We start from the raw sequence: 18,588 nt of genomic DNA on the forward strand, positions 1-18,588 counted from the left end.
TTGCCTGCTATATACAGGTGCTTTACATAAATGATCCTCCTGACAACCTTCTGTGTAGCTATGGTTGGCTTCACTTTTACAAAGGAAGGAATTGAAAGTCAGCAATATTAAGGGACCTGCTCCACCCTCTCCAGCCATAAGCAGCGGAGGCAAGATGTAATCCAGGGGCACTTAACTCCAAAAGTTGTGCACTTCTAACTCAATGCCCCAATTCTCTCCTCTAACTCATCATACTTGATTCTTTGTGTATTCAGAAGGGTAGTGAGGAACCAGGCAAAGAGCAGAGACCCTGGTGTCTTCCCAGCTCTTTGAAATTTGGTTAGTTTTCTTCTCTGAATCTCAGTTTTCTTGTTTACAAAATGGGATGGTAATGGGGACTCTGTGACAAGGAAGTTATGAGGTTCAATTGAGGTAGAAATTCACCTGGCAATGCTACACAGGAGCAAGGTCATGTGTGGCAAAACAAGCCCTTTGAAGTCAGAAAGCCTTGGATTCAGTTCAGGTTTCCACCAAACACGTATTTTATGAACTTGAACAAGGTCTGACCCTTCATTTTCCTATATATAAAATATAGCTCTAACATATACCTTGTGAATCCTTAGCCCAATACTTGCTACAAAGTAGAAAGAAACTTAGTAAATGGTATCTATTATGATACTATATAGATGTTTGTTTTTATTATACAATACTTAGGACAAACATTGTTAATTTCTACTGAGGATACTGTTCCTACAGTTGGATAGGTAAGGTGATGTTACAATAACAAGCAGCCCTCAAATTTCAGTGTTCAAAAACAACAAATTGGGTTTTTGCTCATGTTAAATGTTCACTGTACGTATGCTGGGAGCTCCAGAGAGAACTCTGATCTTTATCACTGTTATTTAGAGATCCATGTTAATGGACTCTCCATATCCATGCTTAACAGTTGCCAAGGCAGGAAAAAGGGATGTTGAATCTCATATTCATTCTTAAGTCTTCCACCTGGAAATATGTCACTACAGCTTGCATGAAGCAAGTCAAAAAGTTTCTTACCCAAATTCCAGGAGTTGGGAGATAGTGAAGTGCACCAATTATGGTGGGCTCACTCTCTTTAGGGATGACCCTGGGTGTAGACATAGAGCTACTCCTAACTAATGGAGCCTGAGGAGAAGAATATTGGGGTGGAGGAAGGAAGTTACTAGAAAATATTTCTTTCAAAAAAACAAATAAATAAAAAGGAGAAAAATGAGAGTAAATATCCCTGCATTGCTTTGCCAATTACTAGTGATTACTGTGTTTTCCTGTGATGCCAGGAACTGCTGCAGGTATCTTGACTCCACACAAGAAACTTCCTTGACTCACTGAGAATGGGGAAATGAAAAGATGGAAAGCACTTGGATCCATGATGATGTTGTTGAGCCACTGTATTAGCCATCTCTGAACCTCTTTCATATCTGGACTTCTGTTGAAATTGTGTCTTCTGTTATGAGCCCCTATAAGCATTCTAACTGCTTAACTATATAACAGCTTAGGGGCCTGTCCATTTTTTTTTGCAAGATTTGAGATTAAGGTAGGCAATGTTCTTTCTTAGAGCATAAACCTAGGATGAATGAATACATTCTGGAAGAGATTAACCATCAGTAGTAGATGGACTGAGCATCCTGAGATCTGAGAAATGTCCAAATTCTGTTCTGATGGCCAGTGAGTACCCATAACCTATGAAAGAAGAATCTTGATCAATGATCTGATAACCCTATTTTCTGAAGCAATAATGAGTCAACTATCAGGCAATGTTTTCTGGAATGCATACATCAAGAGAGTGTATATAGCAAGAAACTGTCAGGGCTTCTCCATGCTGAGTATTTGATTCCCTCCAGAGATGGGGTGTTTGCAGCAGGGCAAAGAGAGTTCATTAGACGTTGCTGCAGCGTGGACAAAATGTCCCAGGAGACTATCTTATTACCTTTGCTCAGATGCTGTGCATATCAAAGAAACTTCCAATGACTAATTCAGTTCCTTGGGGTCCTAGATGTCGAAGTAGGGGTGTATACTGGGTGAGGGAACCAAGGTCACCAGGGTATCTGCAACTATATAGGAAAATCATATGGCCCTTGATGCTTGGTGCCTGAATCGTGGTCTCGTTATTCATTGGGTATGTGATTTTGACAGAGGCACTTAAAATTCACTGGGAGCCTTGGTTTTTGCTCCTGTGAAACATAGCTACTGTCAGTGAGCACCCAGAAGAGTGGTGAAAATAAAACAGGATAGAAGGGATTAAAGTGTTCTGGAAACTACAAGCATATGAACTGGTGAGTAAAAATTGCATTACTCTCCACTCTCCCCTCTGCCCACTCCGCTCCAGGGACTCAGACTTTCATATTGCTCCTACAGTGTACCCAATTCCCAGACTCTGCCCCAGACTGACCCCACCTGGGATTCCTAAGCCTACTCTTCTGCTCTTCACCTGTTGAACTCTTGGTTATCTAAGAATCTTCAGTACAAGTCCTTCTCCCAGAAAGGCTACGCCCAGTTTACACTGTTTCTCCTTCATAGTGCCCAGTTCCTTTTCATTGCATTTGTCTGTACACACACATTTATTTGTGTGTTTGCCTATTTACTGTCTCTCTTACTAGGTTATAAATGCCATGAGGAGAGACTTCTGTTGATTTGGTTCCCCTCTGTGTTCTTAGTATGTGGCACTAAATGAATCTTCAGTATTACATGTTGAAGAAAATAAGTGTTATATGATGGTGTTATTATTCAATTCCTTCAATATAATAAAAATACTGGACTCTTTCGAATTTTGTATAGTTTGAGTCAATTAATCCCAATGAGCTTAATCAGTTCTGGTGACTAACAAAGTTAGGTTTGGGTCTTGCAGCCATGAGGACCCTCTCTGTGGTTTTCCCTGGGAGGTCTGGCCTAGGTAGACACAGGCCCATTTCTTCACATCTTTTTATTTGAGCTTCCTGACACTGAGCATTTCTGTAAGGTGGCTTTCCTTCAGGATGTCAAATGGACATGGGGAAAGAAAAACTTAAGCGTGGGCCAAGTAGCACAGTGAGCTTTCCGACATCTCCATTTAGGGCTAACTTTGTCAGAAAGCTGTATAAGGAGAAATGTGCTGTGATGTAGCTTGGACCAAGCCATCTTCTTCCCATGTCTCCCCAACTCTAGGACTACTTTAAATACCAGGCATTCTAGATTAACCAAAAACCTCTTTCTGGTGTTACTCCCCTTACCTCCCCACTTAACCCCATTCAGTCACTGCAGTGCGAATCTTTCCAAAGTTGAGTGTCCATTTCCTTGCTCAGCTTCAACTCTTTCTACATTCCTCCATCACCTATAAATTGACAGAGAATAGATGTCACTGTACAGTCTGGGCCCTAAATTGCTCCCCTGCTTCATCTCCTCCACTTCTCTTCCCACACCTTCATTTCCAGCCTCTCCAAGCAGCTTACAATCCTTTAGTCAGTGTTTTCTCATGCTTTGCATACAAGTTCTTTCCCCAAACATTTCTGCTTAGTAACTTCCACTAGATCTGCTCATGAACTCTTTCCTAATAATGGATTCTTCTCCCTTCACCTGGCACCTCTTTCTTACAGCCTGTGTTTTGTGCCAATGGAATAGTCTGTTTCCTCTTCACTGCCTCTCACCAGAATGTGAGTTCTTTGAGAACAGGAACAATGTCTTGCTCATAACTACATTCCCATAGGGCTGGTTTCTGGAGTTAGGAAGAGTTTTACTTCTGGGGCTATCCCTGTTATCCCTGTTTTATTCCTCTTTCCTCTTCCATGAAACTCCATGTGACCTATAAGGGAGCAGGTGGTGGAGGCAAGAGGGAAGGAATTATCTTTTTTCTGGCTCCAACCAATGTACGTCTTCTCCAACAATAGAAGGACATGTCTAATAGATGGATTATCAAACTTCCTATCTCAGCAAGCAAAACATGGGTACTAACTTCTAAGATCCCTGAAATACATCTAACTTTATAAATAGAAGTCCCCTTTGTCATAACCAGTGAAGCTGGTTGTTTTTAATAAAGTCACATCTGGAACTACTTTTTGTTCCTGCTTAATGATACATCATCTCTCCCGCCTCCCCATCTCTACCTTCAAGCCTAATGTTTCAGGCAGACTTATTTTACATAAGAAGGTGCCCATTTGCATTAGTGGAGGCAGGAAGGGATGCTCTGTGTGGCTGGAGTATGAATGTGTTAACAGTTTAATTCTTTTAAGAATGTTCATTGAGAACTACCTTTAAAACTTGGTGATTGGCCTGACTTTCCTAGGGTGGGGTGGTCTTTGATTCATCTGGGATTGTATACCAGGAAACAGATGAAGTATATTCCTCTAGAAGAAATTAAGACCTGGAAATATGTTGGAGGAGGATATAAGTTCACTTATTCATTCACTCATCAAAAATGAACATCTATTATGTGCCAGGAGTCTGGGGGGCCTCTGATGAACAGGATAGGGTTCTGACCAGGAGCTATAAATGTTCACAATGGTAACACTGGGTAAAGGTTGTCATAGAAGTTTTGGTAAAATACTATGATGCTCAGAGGGAAATTATTCATTTCACTGGAACATGGCAACAACAGGAATGGCTTCACAGAGAAGGTATTGCTTATACCAAGCAAGCCTTGATTAAAGGGAAAGAGGCATCATTTGAACCAGAAGAAAAGGTATTCTGGGCAGAGGGATGAGCGGAAGGGTGCAAGCAGAAGCTTGGAAGAGTAAAAGAGGGTAGGATTCAGATTCATACAAAGATGTGTTTCTGACAGAGAGCACGTAGCCATCAGTTCCAGGCTTATTCATCTTTTCGGAGTCACAGAACTCTGGAAAGGCCAAATAAACTCTAATGATCTCTGCCTCCCCCTCGTACCATTATGTAGTCATTTCTATTGATTTCATGAACACTTTGTCCCCATGGACTCAGAGAGTTAAGAATCCATAAATGAATTATTTATTATACAAACATATATAACAAATTAAAAGAGGACTAATGACTTTATTTGCCATTAGCTTTCTTCTCTGAGTGTTATCCAAAGAATAACGCATAGAAAGTCCACAATAGTTATTCATTGAGTATGTCTATAAGCAATTAGTTGATTTTCTGCTTTTAAACTTTATGTCACTGGTTTGTTTCCTCTTCTATAATAATTATTTTACCCCTTTCGATTAGAATGATCAAATTTTCAGGGGTGTACATTGAGAATGTTAGTTGGAAAAAACAAATATGGGAATAAGCCTGACTTCTTTTTTTAAACACTGAAGTCTAAAGCAAACTCAAGAGTGGTGTGGCTTTTCTGTGCTGCACTGTTGTCTGGGCTTAGTCTACCTTTGCAGGTAATTAATTCCCCAGCCTGCTTATTTTTTCTAGTTGGCTCTTGTTTAGCTTCCACAGAGCCCCACCCCAATGTGCTTTATTGTCCCTCTGCTGACTATTCCTACATATGGTCAAAATCAACTTACCTTCCGGGTTGCTGACATCGGCAAATTCACTGTTTGGCAAACTCTGCCCTGCTCCCAGTAACCCTTTGTTCAAGAGTGTTATTTCAACGGAGTGTATCTGATACCTAACAAGCCTGTCCAATCTCTTCCACTCTTAGATGTACTCCTAAGGAGAAACTCTGTGTGTTTGGATTTACAGCCACAGGCAGGATATTAGCACTCCCAGACCTGTTGGGTACTAGAGCACTGCTAATGAGCAAACAGCCCTGCCTCAATTAGTGGTTTGTGAAATATTCCTGGATATCAAATTGCTTCTGCTGCTTGATAATCACACTAGCTCTTGGGATGAAAAGCAACTAAGTAAAAATTATTCCCTTGTTGAGTACTGCCTTGTTGATCTAAGTTATATCTATAGACAGATTTTACATTTGCCATTTCCCCAGAACCGAGGTTTGGTCTACATGTGTGAGCCTATTGGCGTTTGTATTTTCTCCTGGGAATATTTTCCATAGTATTTAGATTAGCATCTTTTGAAACTGATTCTATAATAATTATGTAGGCCAGTTTATTTTAGAAATGAATTAAGAAATAAATATGGATACGAAATTGTAAACTGCCATACTGCTAATTTTCTTAGGCATGGATGTTTATTTCAGGGGGAAGGGAGAAAAAAGAGAATAGGGAGAGGGAGACAGGCAGACAGACACTGGGAGAATGTTTCATTCAGAGCACACCTTTTAGTTTGACTCTTTCGAAATTCTTTTCTTCTTAATTACCAAGTAACTTCAGGTTGCAATAATGTTAACCCAGCAACTGAAAATTAAAGCTTCAGTATAAGTATACAGCTTGGGAAGATAAAGTAGAAAAGGGAAAGGAATTCAAGATTTGTTATTGTATTTGAATACATTTATTGTGACAAGAATGCTGTTATAAATATTCATAAGCAAAGGCCATCTTTTTTTTTTTATCTAGGAATTGTTAAAGTGAAGATTTCAAATTGGATGGATACATCTTTCGTAAAAATCTGCCACAAGCTCCTGTTTTGAGAATAAGCATCTATTGTTAAATCTCTACTAACATTACAAATGGTCACAGCACATGCCACTTGATACAATCCCAAACTTTCTCAAGTGTTTGACTTCCCAGTGGGCTGCCCTCCTTCAGCCAACCCCCACTTCTTCCAGCCTCCTGAAATACCACACTATCCTTTGGTAAGCAATTCTGTACAGACAGCTTGTGGAGGGAAGAGTATAACCTGATGATAGCATCAGGTCCATTTATTCCTAAAGTCTAACAGCGAGTAGTTTTTATTGCTTGATAGCAAGAAGCGCTATGAGTGATTTTAACTGACACTCAAGTCTTTCAACTTCACCTAGATATCTTTATCTATAGATAATGCAGAAAAGAGGTTGGGGGGTACTTTTCAATATTTTATTGTATTTTCTTAAATATCCTTTCTGGAATTTTCAGAAACAAAACATAAAAAAATTATATACTTTATTACAAATGGTAAACTCAGAGCGCTCCAAATCTCTTATTTACAAACAACACTGGGCAGGACACCCCAACAAACAAACATGAAATAACTTACAAAGGCAGGAAGCTGTTTATTGACAGTAATCAGCTTTCATCAAATTAAAAAATATATATATGTACATACACAGTTGAAGGCAGGCCTGAAAGAGTTCATCTGTAGGCTCAACCTTCCTTGCCCTCGCAAACTTCCCTCCCGCCTCCCCTGCCCAACCCTCCCCCCTTTGTGTTCTTAAGGAGTACTACAGAAGCAATCTAGTCTCTATTGCAGTTTGTAAACCCCCGCCCCCCTTTTAATACTGAATGAGATCGAATGTTAGGTCCATGCAGTTCTTGGTCAATGTTAAAGAAAAGTCTATCGTTCTGTTCGCGCTGGGACAGCCCGTTCGCAAAGCGGGGCAGCCCGCAGGCGGGCCCGCTCCCTGGCTCCACGCCAAGGGAAGGCGCGCCAAGTCCTTCCCACTCGTGCACACTGGGGGCGCCGTCAGGACGCAACCCAGTCCAACTTGGATACCCTTGGCTTTAGTCCTCGGACACTTCTTTTTTTCTCTCGGTCGCAACCTGTCAAATTCTCAAGTCTGTTTCTTGTTTTTTTCTCCGTTGCCCCTCAGCCCCGACAGTCTCTCTTCAAAACGTTTGCAACTGCTGCGTTAGCATGAGTTGGCACCCGCTGTTAACGTGGTTCATGACTTTCTGTTTTAGCTGTGCCACCTGTTCCCTGAGCATGTTGGCCGTGGACGCCAGCTCCGAGTTCTGCGCTTTCAAGGTTTTCACTTTTTCCTCCAGCCTGGCGATTCTCTCCAGCTTCCTTTTCCGGCACTTGGAGGCGGCAATGCGGTTCCTCATACGCTTCCTCTCCGCCTTGATACGCTCCTGGGACTCCATATCGATGGGAGACAGGGGCGGCGTCTCGCCGGGCATCTCGGGCACGGTCTGCGGCTCCTCCTTCAGGGCCTGCAGCCGCGGGTGCTGCACCGAGATCTGCTGGGGCAGGTGGTGCGGCGGCTGCGGCGGCGGCTGCTGCTGCTGGGGCTGAGCGGGAAAGCCCAGGCCGGCCGCGCCGTAGGAGGGCGCCCCGCCGCCGCTGCTCAGCGCGCCCGGGTTGAAGTTGCTGAGGTTAGCGTAGACCGGCGGCTCGCTGTGCAGGCTGGCGCTGAAGCCGCCACTGCCGCTGCCGCCCGCCACCGAGGCCACCGCGGGAGCCACCATGCCCGCCCCGCTGACCGGCTGTGCAGCCGACGTGACGCTGGGCAGCGTGTTCTGGCTATGCAGCTCTGCCAGGGCGCGCACGAAGCCCTCGGCGAAGCCCTCCTGCTCGTCAGTCACGTTCTTGGGGCACAGGAACTGCGTGGGGGTCGGCGTGGTAGTGATGTGCCCGTTGCTGGACTGGATGATCAGGCGCTCCAGCTCGGGCGACGCCAACTTGAGCAGCCCTACGTCGGGCGAGGTGAGAAGGTCCGAGTTCTTGGCGCGAAGGTGCGGTTTCAGGCTGCCCACCGGGTCGGCTAGGTTCAGGGTCATGCTCTGTTTCAGGATCTTGGGGTTACTGTAGCCGTAGGCGCCGCTCTCGGACTGGAGGAACGAGGCGTTGAGGGCATCGTCGTAGAAGGTCGTTTCCATCTTTGCAGTCATAGAACAGTCGGTCACTTCACGTGGGGTTAGTTTGAGCTGTGCGCAGAAGTTTCGGGGCCGCAACAGCGCGCTGGCAAGCTGGGGACACTCGCACCTCCCGAGCCTTTAGCAAAGAAAGTTTAAGAGCGCGCGCCCCCGCTGGCTGATCTACCCCCTGCGCCCTCGTTCCCAGCTCGCTCCAGGGAGCGCAGGGTTAAGATGCCGCCTGCACTCTTACTTGTCCGCTCGCGCGCGCTGCCCGGCTTTAAAAAGTCGCGGTCACTCACAGAGCGCTCTTCGGGCGCAGCCGTACCTCCGAGCCAGCTGATGAACTCGCCTCCCGGGGCAACGGCTTTCCGGCGGCGATGGGCAGCAACCGAACCCACAGTGGCGGCGGGTGGCGGCCGCCCGAACTCCGATGTCTGTCCCCTCCTCCGCTGCGAGGGGGAGGGGGACGCCCGGCAGCCGCGACTCGCGCTCGCCCAAGTTCAGCAACCGGTGCGAGCGAAGCTGAGCGCAGGTCTCTCCTCTCTCCGCTGCCTTCTTTTCTTTACCGTCGCCGTGGCAGCTTACGGCGCAGGATGGGTTTGCAAAAGTTCGTTCCGGGACCCGGGGCCACTTGTCCCTGGTCCTCGAGGCCGGGAAAGTTGCCTGCTGCTGCTGCCGCTTGCTGACTTCCCCGCGCGGACAGTCGCCGCTCTCGGCGGCTGTCAGCAGCGCCCAAACAGCGGGGCTCTCCTCCCGGAGGCGGCAGGAAAAGGGGATCTCCAGGCGCTCCCCAAAACACCAGCCCGGGCGCCACAGGCGTTAGCTCTAGGCTGTTGGTGAGAAAAGAGAAAAGAACCAGATTTGCAGCTCAGACTCCACTGCAGTCCTCCTAGCTGGCTGAGTGTCTGTCTCCCTGAGTCCGCACCTCCACTCCCGCCTCGCCGCTTCAGCTACACTCAGTGCAACTCTGAGCCCTTATCCAGCCGGAGCTCAACACTTATCTGCTACCAGTCAACCCCTAAAAATAGCCCATGATGTCACCCCAAGGCCTTTCCATTGGCTCGCGTAGCTCTCAAGGGGGCGGGCCCGCCCGTCGCCATGGAGACCCCACCCTAGAAGATTCTTCTCTGGGCCCGCGGAGGCTCACGGGATGAGGTAATGCTCCGCTGCCCTCCTACAGTTGGGCCCTTCTTTCTCCTCCTCGCTCCTTCCCCCCTCCCGCGCTCTTCCCGGCCTTCTCTTCCCGGGTCCCCGCCCCGGCGCGTCTTTCCCGGCCCGCCCGGTGCATTGTGGGCTGACGTCTTGGGGTTTGACTGCCTAGTGACGGGGACTGCCGCGAGCGGCTGGATGTTCGCAGTGTCAGACCCAAGCGGGCTCAAGTTCAGGGCTCAGGACTAGGATGCGGGAACCTGGAAGACTGAGGATGCGAGCCAGTCGTTCGGGGCAGAGGGCGCGGGCGGGGAACGGAGTTAGCTCCCCACGTGGGGGGCTCGGAGTCGGCGCGGCCGCGAGGCAGGGCGCCGGGGCTTGTGCCCCCCCGCACTTCCGGGGGGCGGGAGCACCGCCCTTAAGGTGGTTCTGTGAGGTCCCCGAGCGGGGCGAGCGAAAGTGGGCTGAAGTTTGGGGACGGTCTTGAGAAAGTCGGTTGCCTACGTTGAGAACGTTCCGAAGTTTGTCTTTTGGTCAAGTTAAGGGGTCGCATAGGTGTGTGGCCGCGCGCAGTCACCGAGCGATTTCATGGCTGGATACGGATTTAGCTGAGTCCCCTGCACCCTCCGGGAACGTGTGGGAAAGCGTGCAGGGGTTCAGCTCTGCCTCGCAGGGGCGGGCGTTTTAGGAGCGGAATTAGGGGGGCACCTCAGCGTCTAGATGGGAAGGAGATTTCAGGGAGTCCGAAATTCGGGGAACCCGCTGTTCGTCTGCGCTCGGCTCCCGCCCCCGCGCAGCACGCGCGCTCCCCCTCCCCCAGGCACACACAGTCGCAGTCCTTCCGCCCTGATTTGCCTTCAGGAAAACAGGCCGGAGAGCTGGGGGCACTCGCCCAAAATCACTCAGTAGAACCAGGAGTCTGGAGTAGAAGCAGGCTTAAATCTCTCCACTCCCTGTCTGGTGGTGGGCCCATATTCTGTGCAGCCTCTAGGAAGCGCTAGACACATGTAAGTGGTTTCTTTTCTGCGGTTATGATCTTACCCCTGCCCCCAACCCTTAGGGACCAGAGTGTGTGGTGGAAATACTGAAGTCGGGATCGTGGTTCTCTCGGGGGTAGGCTCCCACGGTGTGAAGTGTGCAAATCACAGAACTTCTTTGAGTGTCATTCGCCTCATCGGCAAGTGGAGAGATTACCGCCTTGGTCTGCCAGGAGTTAGTAGCATTGTGGCCTCCAGGGAAGTGGTCACCAAACTGCCCCTTTCCCTACGCTTTCTTAGAGTTTCACAGAGCCCCGAGGGAATGCCAGGTTACTGGTGTGATGTGGGGAGACCAGGTGTACTTTCCTGCGTGGAGCAGGAGAGGACGAAAGGTTGGAAGTCAGCTTTTCCCCAAGCCTTCTATCTGAAACTGGGGTTTGACGTCGGACCTGTAACATTTAAATTCCTGGATTATGATTGGGACTTTGCTGCAGCTGAACTTGGGGGAATTCATCAGTGGGTTTGTAGAATAGGGCCTTAAGGTATTTGTGGCTTTTGAGATTTCAGAAACCAACAGCAGCTGGTATCAGTGGGAAATCGGCCAACTTTTCTCCACCCCAGGCACGAACCTCGCTGTCACTCCTGGAGCAGAGGATAACTGGCTACTACCAGCCAGGGACCGAGTTGAGGTGGGGGCGGGGTAAGGATACCAGTGATGACAATATCCAGTTACTTTCCCCAAGGAGGAACATTATCTGTGGCCTGAATCATTATCTGCTGTAATCAGGGAGCTGATGTTCTGTATAATGTTTTATGATAACAACGATAAAACTTGTTTCATGCATCAAACACCCACTATCAACCAGGTGTTCTAAGCAATTTAAATATACCATTTTCTTCTTACAACCATTTTGACTCAACCTGAAGAAATGGGCCCAGAAAGGTTGTCTTGCTGAGATCACATAGGCAGCTGGAAATTGACCTCAGGTCTGTGTGACATTCCCTTGTATTTTCTCCTTTCCTGTAAACTTTCTTGTAAAGTATTAATTATCTGCAGAGGAAATGGTTCTTGTGTTAGGGAAGAAGTGTTCTTTCCTGAACCTTTGATTGTAACTCCTTTCAGAGCTCTTGTATTTAGAAACCTCATCTCAGGACTTTGTGTAAATATCTATATATTTTGCCTAATGGTTCTTTTGTGTTCATCTCTGCCTTATGTGGCATAGCAGGCTGATTTTGTTCTTGTGTTGAGAAATAGCATATTTCATCCCAAAATTAACAGATCTGAACATGGCAGTGGCCCTGTTTGGAGGCCTTCATTGGCCTCTGCTTTTCACCAGGAGAGATTTCTGCTCCTTTGCCTAGAAGGGGCCTTTCACAGTTCAGCTCCTCCTCTCTAACCTCCTCTGCCCTTCCCAATTCCTTGTCGGGAAAAGGTGGGTTCTTCTGTCCTAATGAGCAACCCTAGCATTGCCAAGTCTTAACCCCTTGAAATTTCCTGCTCCTGTTCCATACCTGCTGTGGGTCTGCAGGGAAGCTCTGCTCACTTTCTTCACTTGAGGACTGTTGCTGAGGAGGCTTCATGTTGACAGGAGCTTCTCAACTACTTTGGCTGGGGGAGAGAAATCAGCCAATCGTGGACTGGGTCTGGGCACATCCACCTGGAAGTGCACACATCACTTCTGCTTATATACCATTGGCCCAAGCAAATTACGTGGCCCTGCCAACTTTAAGTCTCTGTGATCAAGCCAAGTGCCTGAAAAGGCTCTCCAGGAGTACTTGCGGAACTCTGACACTCTTCCTTTCTGTTCACCAAATGTTTGGTTCACTCTCACCCCAAAGAGTATTTGTTGACCCTTTGCTCAAGGGAGTTAGTCCTGAAGACCCTTCCAATTACAGCATCAGCTCACTTTCCAGTTTTCTGAATGATGTGTAGTAGAGTCTACATCAGGTCCAGATGTGTCTCTGCTTCATTGGAAGGAAAGATACCTCCCCTGCATCCCCCTCAACATTTATGCTGGAACAGATACAGTCTCTCCATTTGGAGGTCACAGTAGATGCTGGCCCACTGAGCAGATACTTTGAGGGTCCCCCCAACCCAATACCCCAGTTAAGCCCTGGCTCCATTCCCTAAGTATAGTGCTCTATCCCTTGTTCTCTGTGACCCCCTGAATTTGCCTCTCACAGTCTACCTTATCTACATTAAAGCAAGTCTTAGGGAATACATTTTTAAATCAGCCTTTAAGGAATTGCAGGATGGATGGATGTAGGTGATGTCAAGTCTTAAAGATGGCCGCCTTTAATTCAGGCCGCTGTTCTTTGGTAGGGACATTGCTCACAGATGTGTAGGCTTCTTGTCTATTGGACACCGGGTATGTTTGTCCAATTGGAAGCAGATGGTAGGTAATATCCTAATTTATTCTAAGGTTTTTAGCATTAGGTTCATACCCCTTGACTTGATCTTTACTTCAGAGCTGATCTTCTTCAAGGGCCTTTTTTGTGGAAAACATTTCTTGATTTTATATTTTATAGTTAGGATTGAGAAATGATTGCCTCTTCTAACCTTGCACATCCCTGAATCTGTAGGTTATCTCTACTCTTTTTTATTCCTTCTTACTGAGTGGCCAGATCTTTTCTGAGCTCATCTCTGTGGAAAGTTATTTAGGATAATTTCCCAGATGCATATAGTAGCTACCAACACATGCTGCTAACTTTGTTTTACAATTTCTTGCTTTAGTCCAGTAGGTTGGTGACTTGCCTTCTAAATTATCACAGGTGATAGATTCACCAAATAGATCACTATCCTTTCAGCTTCTGATAACAATGTTCTTAGGTTGTTCCCAATGATGAATGTCGAGTAGTTGACCTGTTTATTGTTGTTATTACATCACTCCTTGTCTAGGCGCCAACTTTTATATCAGCCAGGAGCAGATAGGTTATGCACCATAACAAAATTCCTAAAATCAGTGGCTTAATACAGAAACTTTAATTCTTGCTCATATTATATGTTTGAGGTCAGAGGGGCTGTGCTCACTGTGCTCACTCACGATCCTTGCCTAAAGAAGATTTCATCCTGATATTTCTCTAAACCCTTCCTCCCAGGAATGAAATACATTATTCTGTTTATTGGTCCAGACCAGTCACATGACCATGCCTTCAAGGTACAGGAAAGCTCAATCCTACTGTGTGCCTACAAGTCAAAGAGCACACCTTTGTCACACAGCTAGGTGATGCTGTGGTAGCCATCCATAAATCTGGATCACAGATTCTCACTCATATTGTACATCTGTCATAAATCAACTGTGCCTGTACTTTTACCCACATCTTTGCCCCAGGACCCTGGCTCACAGAGCATCTTTTTTCTAAAACGTTACTGTTTGTTGTGGCAGAGAGAAAAGAGCATGGCTTGTAAAACTTCTGCTGAGAGCAGTTCACATGGCCAAGCCTGATGTCAGTGGGGAGGGGCAGCAAGTATTTGTGAATGGTAATGCAGTCCACCACACCCTACACTCCACATTCCCTCCATTCCTTTGAGTCTCAGCTACTCCAAACATTTTCCATTCCTCTAACGTTTCCTTCTTTCCATTAACTTTTTTTATCTTCAAGCAAAATGTGAACTAGCAAACTCCTATTCACCCTTCAAGACCCAGCTCAAGTAATCATTCATTCTAAAAAGTTTCTTTCACCCTATTCTCACCCCTAGCCCTCAAAGTTGTCTTCTTTGGGTCTCACCACACTGGGTACATACCTGAAGGAGAGGATGTCAATCACATGAATTTTTAAATGTCTTCTTTACTCCCTGACTCCAAATTCAGAAACTGTGTCATTATTATTTTATATTTCCAATGCTTAATAAGGAACCTGACCCATGCAACCATGAAAGGTGCTCCATGAATGTTTGTTGAGGATTTTTTTAAACTGGCCTTTTCCATGGTGGAATTAAGGGGGTGTTTTAATAGTCACATAAAAAAAATGGTACCTGGTTTTGTTACATAACATATGGAACATGTCAAACCCCCTTGCTAAAATGTTAGTCTCGATCAGCTAGTACTTCTACCCTTACTTTGTTTTCCCCAGCCACCCTATTTATGGCTGGATCAGTCAGGATCACCTAAGTTATGGTACAATAAAAAACTAGTTCCCAAATTTCAATGATTTATGATAAAAAACAAACAGGTAGTGGGAAAATGGTATTTCTTGCTTCTGCTACATATCTGGCAAGGTTGGGAGGGTCTCCATGCCATGTTCCTCTGGGATCCAGACTAATGGAGCACCCACTTTTGGAAATGTAACAGATCTCATGGTAGAGGAAAAGAGAGCTTTAAAAGGTCTTACCTGGGCAATTAAGTGTCTGCTTTAAAATGCCACATGTAGCTTCTCATGATTAATTGGCTAAACCTTGTCCATAGCTCCTCCCAGCCACAGGGGGCCAGGAAGTGGCAATCCTGTTTGCCTGGAAGGCAGAGAGCTGGAAGTATTTGGTGACCAGTCCTAATGACTCCCACACTGGCTTTTCTTGGTTCCCCAAACATGAGAAACTATCTGTTGCCCAAGAACCCTTATATGAGCCGTCCCCCTCTTCCCTGTTCTTCAGCCAGTTTCTTTCTTTGAATTTAGCATCCTCCTCCCACCTAAATTAGATTTCTCCTCTTATACTCTCTCAAAAGTACCTATATTTCTTTCTTTGTAGTTATTTGAATGTGAAGAGTAATGAATAACACCCCTTTCTTGAGTTCAGAATCAGCTGAAAGTTTGACACAAAGAACAGATGAATGGGGATCATGATGTCACCTTTACACTGATATAGACTGGATTGGAGTTCATGGCAGACATGAAGCCATAGTGGGTTTCCTGATGTTTTATCCCTGAATTAAACTAACCTACTAACTCTGGCAAATTTGGGCAGCTATAGGTTGCTTCCAAAGGGGCAATGCATGTATAACTCCTTTTGCTGAATTAACTCTGAAAGAGACAAGTTGCTGAGATGGGCTTCCTGGGGTTTTCTTCTGAAATAAGACAGTAATTCACTCCCTTCCTAGGGTAAGTAAATAGATTTAAAAGAGACCTGCTTATAAATGTCTCTAACAAATGTCCTCTCATAGATGTTGAGGCTAGGGAAATGGTAGTTTCCTCTTAGCAGAATTAAATATGTTATTGTGTATACTTTGTATAATTCTGTATTTTTTAAATTTTTGTTTAAGGTCTCTTTCACCAATCAGAGGCCAAGCATCAAGAAGGCAGAAGAAGGTATCTTTTCGTCTTCACTGAATCCACAGCATCTAGCATAGCATAGAGAGTATGCTCGGTCAATCTGGGTTATACATCAGAGCCCCTGTGGAAGTCCTCTTGGGTCAACTAGGTTTTGGTCAAGGAGGATTATAGAACTATTGTATAAACATCACCCTTATGGGCTTGCCTAGTCTGCACTCATAGAATTTCCACAAAGCTTATAGTATCATAAAGTAGCCAGAGTCCTTCTGGGTTATCTTCAAAGACCTGTCCTCCCAGTGAAGGACTTCCTTTGGCAGCATCTTAGATACTTAAATACTTCTAGCCACAGAGTGAGGATGTGATACCCAGAGAGCAGTAGTAATAATTCTGCTTAGTGCTACTGATTGGACACCATCAGGAATACTGTGGGTACAAAACTTGGAAAGCAATTTTGGCCAACCATAGAAATCTGAGTGTCAGACAGCTACATGGTAAGAAACTTGAAACCATGCCCCAAGGGGAATAACTGAAGGAACTGGGATTATTCAGCAGGGCATGGGGTGGGTATGGTAGGGACGAGACAGAGCACATATAGGACTTCCCAAATAGCAGTAATTGTCACATGGGAGAGTTGACTTATTCTGTAGGCTTTGAGGTCAGAGTTAGACTAATGGTTAGAAGTCAGAGAAGAAAACTTGCTATAATTAAGGAAGAACTTTCTGAAATTATTGATCAGTAGGACAGTTACCTTAATTGTAGAATTGCAGTCTCTCCACTCAACACATATTTATTGTCTGCTATGTTCCAGAAACTCTGTGAGTTAGTTTATGGTAATTCCTAGTGAGCACATAGTACTTATGGTAATCATCACTTTATTTTCACAGTTCATAAAAGCTATCTTAAATAGTCTCATTTAGAATTTGGGATTTGTTGCCTACATTGTGGTTTCTCAATTCGAGAGTTACAGGTTTTTGCTCACAAAATTTGTAAACTTGGGTTGATGTTTTCTTGTGTCCAATGTTAGTTATATGGACATTCTTCTGTCAACACAAGCGTTTTCGTATCATAAGAGAAAATTACCCATACTTAGGATCACTCAGGAAGATGAGGTACTCCCTTATTGTCTGTGGTAGAAGAACTGTAAGTATTCACCAAGCCCCTTTTCTTTTCTGCCTTGGTACCCAGCTAGACTGCATTTCCTGGCTCCTTTGCAAGTAGGTGTGCTTGTATTTTAACCATTGCAAAGAGGGTCAATAGGATGTGCATCACAGGCCTGGTTCATAAAACCATCTCCCTATCTCCTGATAGGGGACTCCAAGGTCGTACAGAGGGGTACAACCACAGAGAGAAGGAGCCTGGAAATCTGATGAAGGTTGTCTAAAACTCACAAATGGTCTCACTGGACTTGGAATGTGAAATCAACTTCATTGTGTTGATGAACTGAGATTTAGGAGTATATTTGTTAGAACTGCCAGTGTCCTCCTGCTGCAGTTGGTGCTGCAGGATGACCTCAGGGATCCCAGACCCAAAGTTAGGGATTCTGTCCTAGTTTTGTACCAGTTTAAAGAGAATGAGTGGAAGAGGCAGAAGTACAGGAGATGGCACTTAATTGCATACTGAGGCTTCCTTTTGCTAATGTTTTCTTCCCATCAAACTTATAAACTTCGTAAGTCATGTTAGCATGTCTTATATCCTCTTCTGTATTGAATGGTTCAGTGGGTACTTACTGAGAAATGCCTGGTGCTTTGGGGATTTCAGAAGAAATGCAGATGTCATATATTGTTAAAACATTCATCAATTCAATAGTGTTTGAGTGTTTACCATAGGCCAGCCACTGGTGATCATGGGGAAGAAGAGCTACAGGCCTGCCTACAAGTTGAGGGATAGCAAGGAAAATGTATAGAAAAGAGGTAAGACTAATCCAGTTTGATAATGTGCTGAGAGAGAGGAACAGGATTCTCTAACTGTATATGGCACCTAACAAGGATAGAGGTCAGAGAATAATTGTTAAAAGGTCATGAATAAACTTGAGACTTCCAGGAAGAGTAGAAGTAGCCAGAAGAAGTGGAGGTGGTGGAGAGACACAGTGTTCTAAGAAGATTGAGGACATACAGCAATGCCTGGTATTAATGAATGTAGGTCATGTTTGGAGGGAAAAAAGGGAAGCTAGAAAGAAAAAGTGAGGATGAACATGAGAAGAGGGCTTTGTGGTTTATGTGCATGTGTACTGAAATGCACCTGGAAGGCCTTGCATTGTGTACAGGCATCATGCACTAGATGTGCATGCATGTACTTAGGAGGAAATATGACTGGTTAACCATCAAGATATCAGTGACTGCTATTTGGCTATCCACTGGCCTTGTGCTTCCCTATTTGTTTTAAACTTTTCTTCAATAAACATGTACACTCGCAGTTAAATTAAAATGCTTTTTTAAAGTTCTTATTGTGACTACTGTAGCTGCTGTCCCTTACGGGGTTCTCACAGCAGTCCTCTGAGTATGCTGAGGTTCAGAGCTGATTCACAGCAAAGCTGCAACTAGACTTCCTATGGTCCCTTTCAGTCCCCACTCCATTGCACCTGCACATTTCTAAGAAGTGATGATGACTTTTCTAGGAACCACAGACATTGGTGAAGTGTTGCATGTCTGTGTGTATGTGTTGTTGGCAACCTGGAGAAACTGGGTCAA

At 45.3% G+C, this 18,588-nt stretch overlaps 2 protein-coding genes across 3 annotated transcripts; one reads left to right on the forward strand and one right to left on the reverse strand.

The window, feature by feature from the left end:
* Positions 1-6,852: 6,852 nt before the first annotated feature.
* Positions 6,853-8,600, reverse strand: JUN (Jun proto-oncogene, AP-1 transcription factor subunit; the record flags this gene model as incomplete). The annotated part of the gene is made up of 1 exon (XM_079103993.1): positions 6,853-8,600. One exon carries the CDS (start codon positions 8,598-8,600, stop codon positions 7,596-7,598), a length of 1,005 nt encoding a protein of 334 aa, XP_078960119.1. The 3' UTR covers positions 6,853-7,595.
* Positions 8,601-8,798: 198 nt separating this feature from the next.
* Positions 8,799-18,319, forward strand: LOC306640126 (uncharacterized protein; the record flags this gene model as incomplete). 2 transcript variants are annotated; one of them, XM_079104059.1, is made up of 2 exons in its annotated part: positions 8,799-15,532; positions 15,892-18,319. In XM_079104059.1, the coding sequence occupies one exon, from the start codon at positions 8,799-8,801 to the stop codon at positions 9,405-9,407; it is 609 nt and encodes a 202-aa protein (XP_078960185.1). In that variant the 3' UTR covers positions 9,408-15,532; positions 15,892-18,319. The 2 variants fall into 2 exon arrangements, with proteins under 2 accessions (XP_078960185.1, XP_078960186.1); XM_079104060.1 differs by having other exon boundaries at positions 8,799-10,723.
* Between the last annotated feature and the right edge of the window lie 269 nt (positions 18,320-18,588).

Source organism: Sciurus vulgaris (genome assembly GCF_902686455.1).
Source record: "Sciurus vulgaris genome assembly, chromosome: 1".
NCBI classification, from domain to species: Eukaryota; Metazoa; Chordata; class Mammalia; order Rodentia; family Sciuridae; genus Sciurus; species Sciurus vulgaris.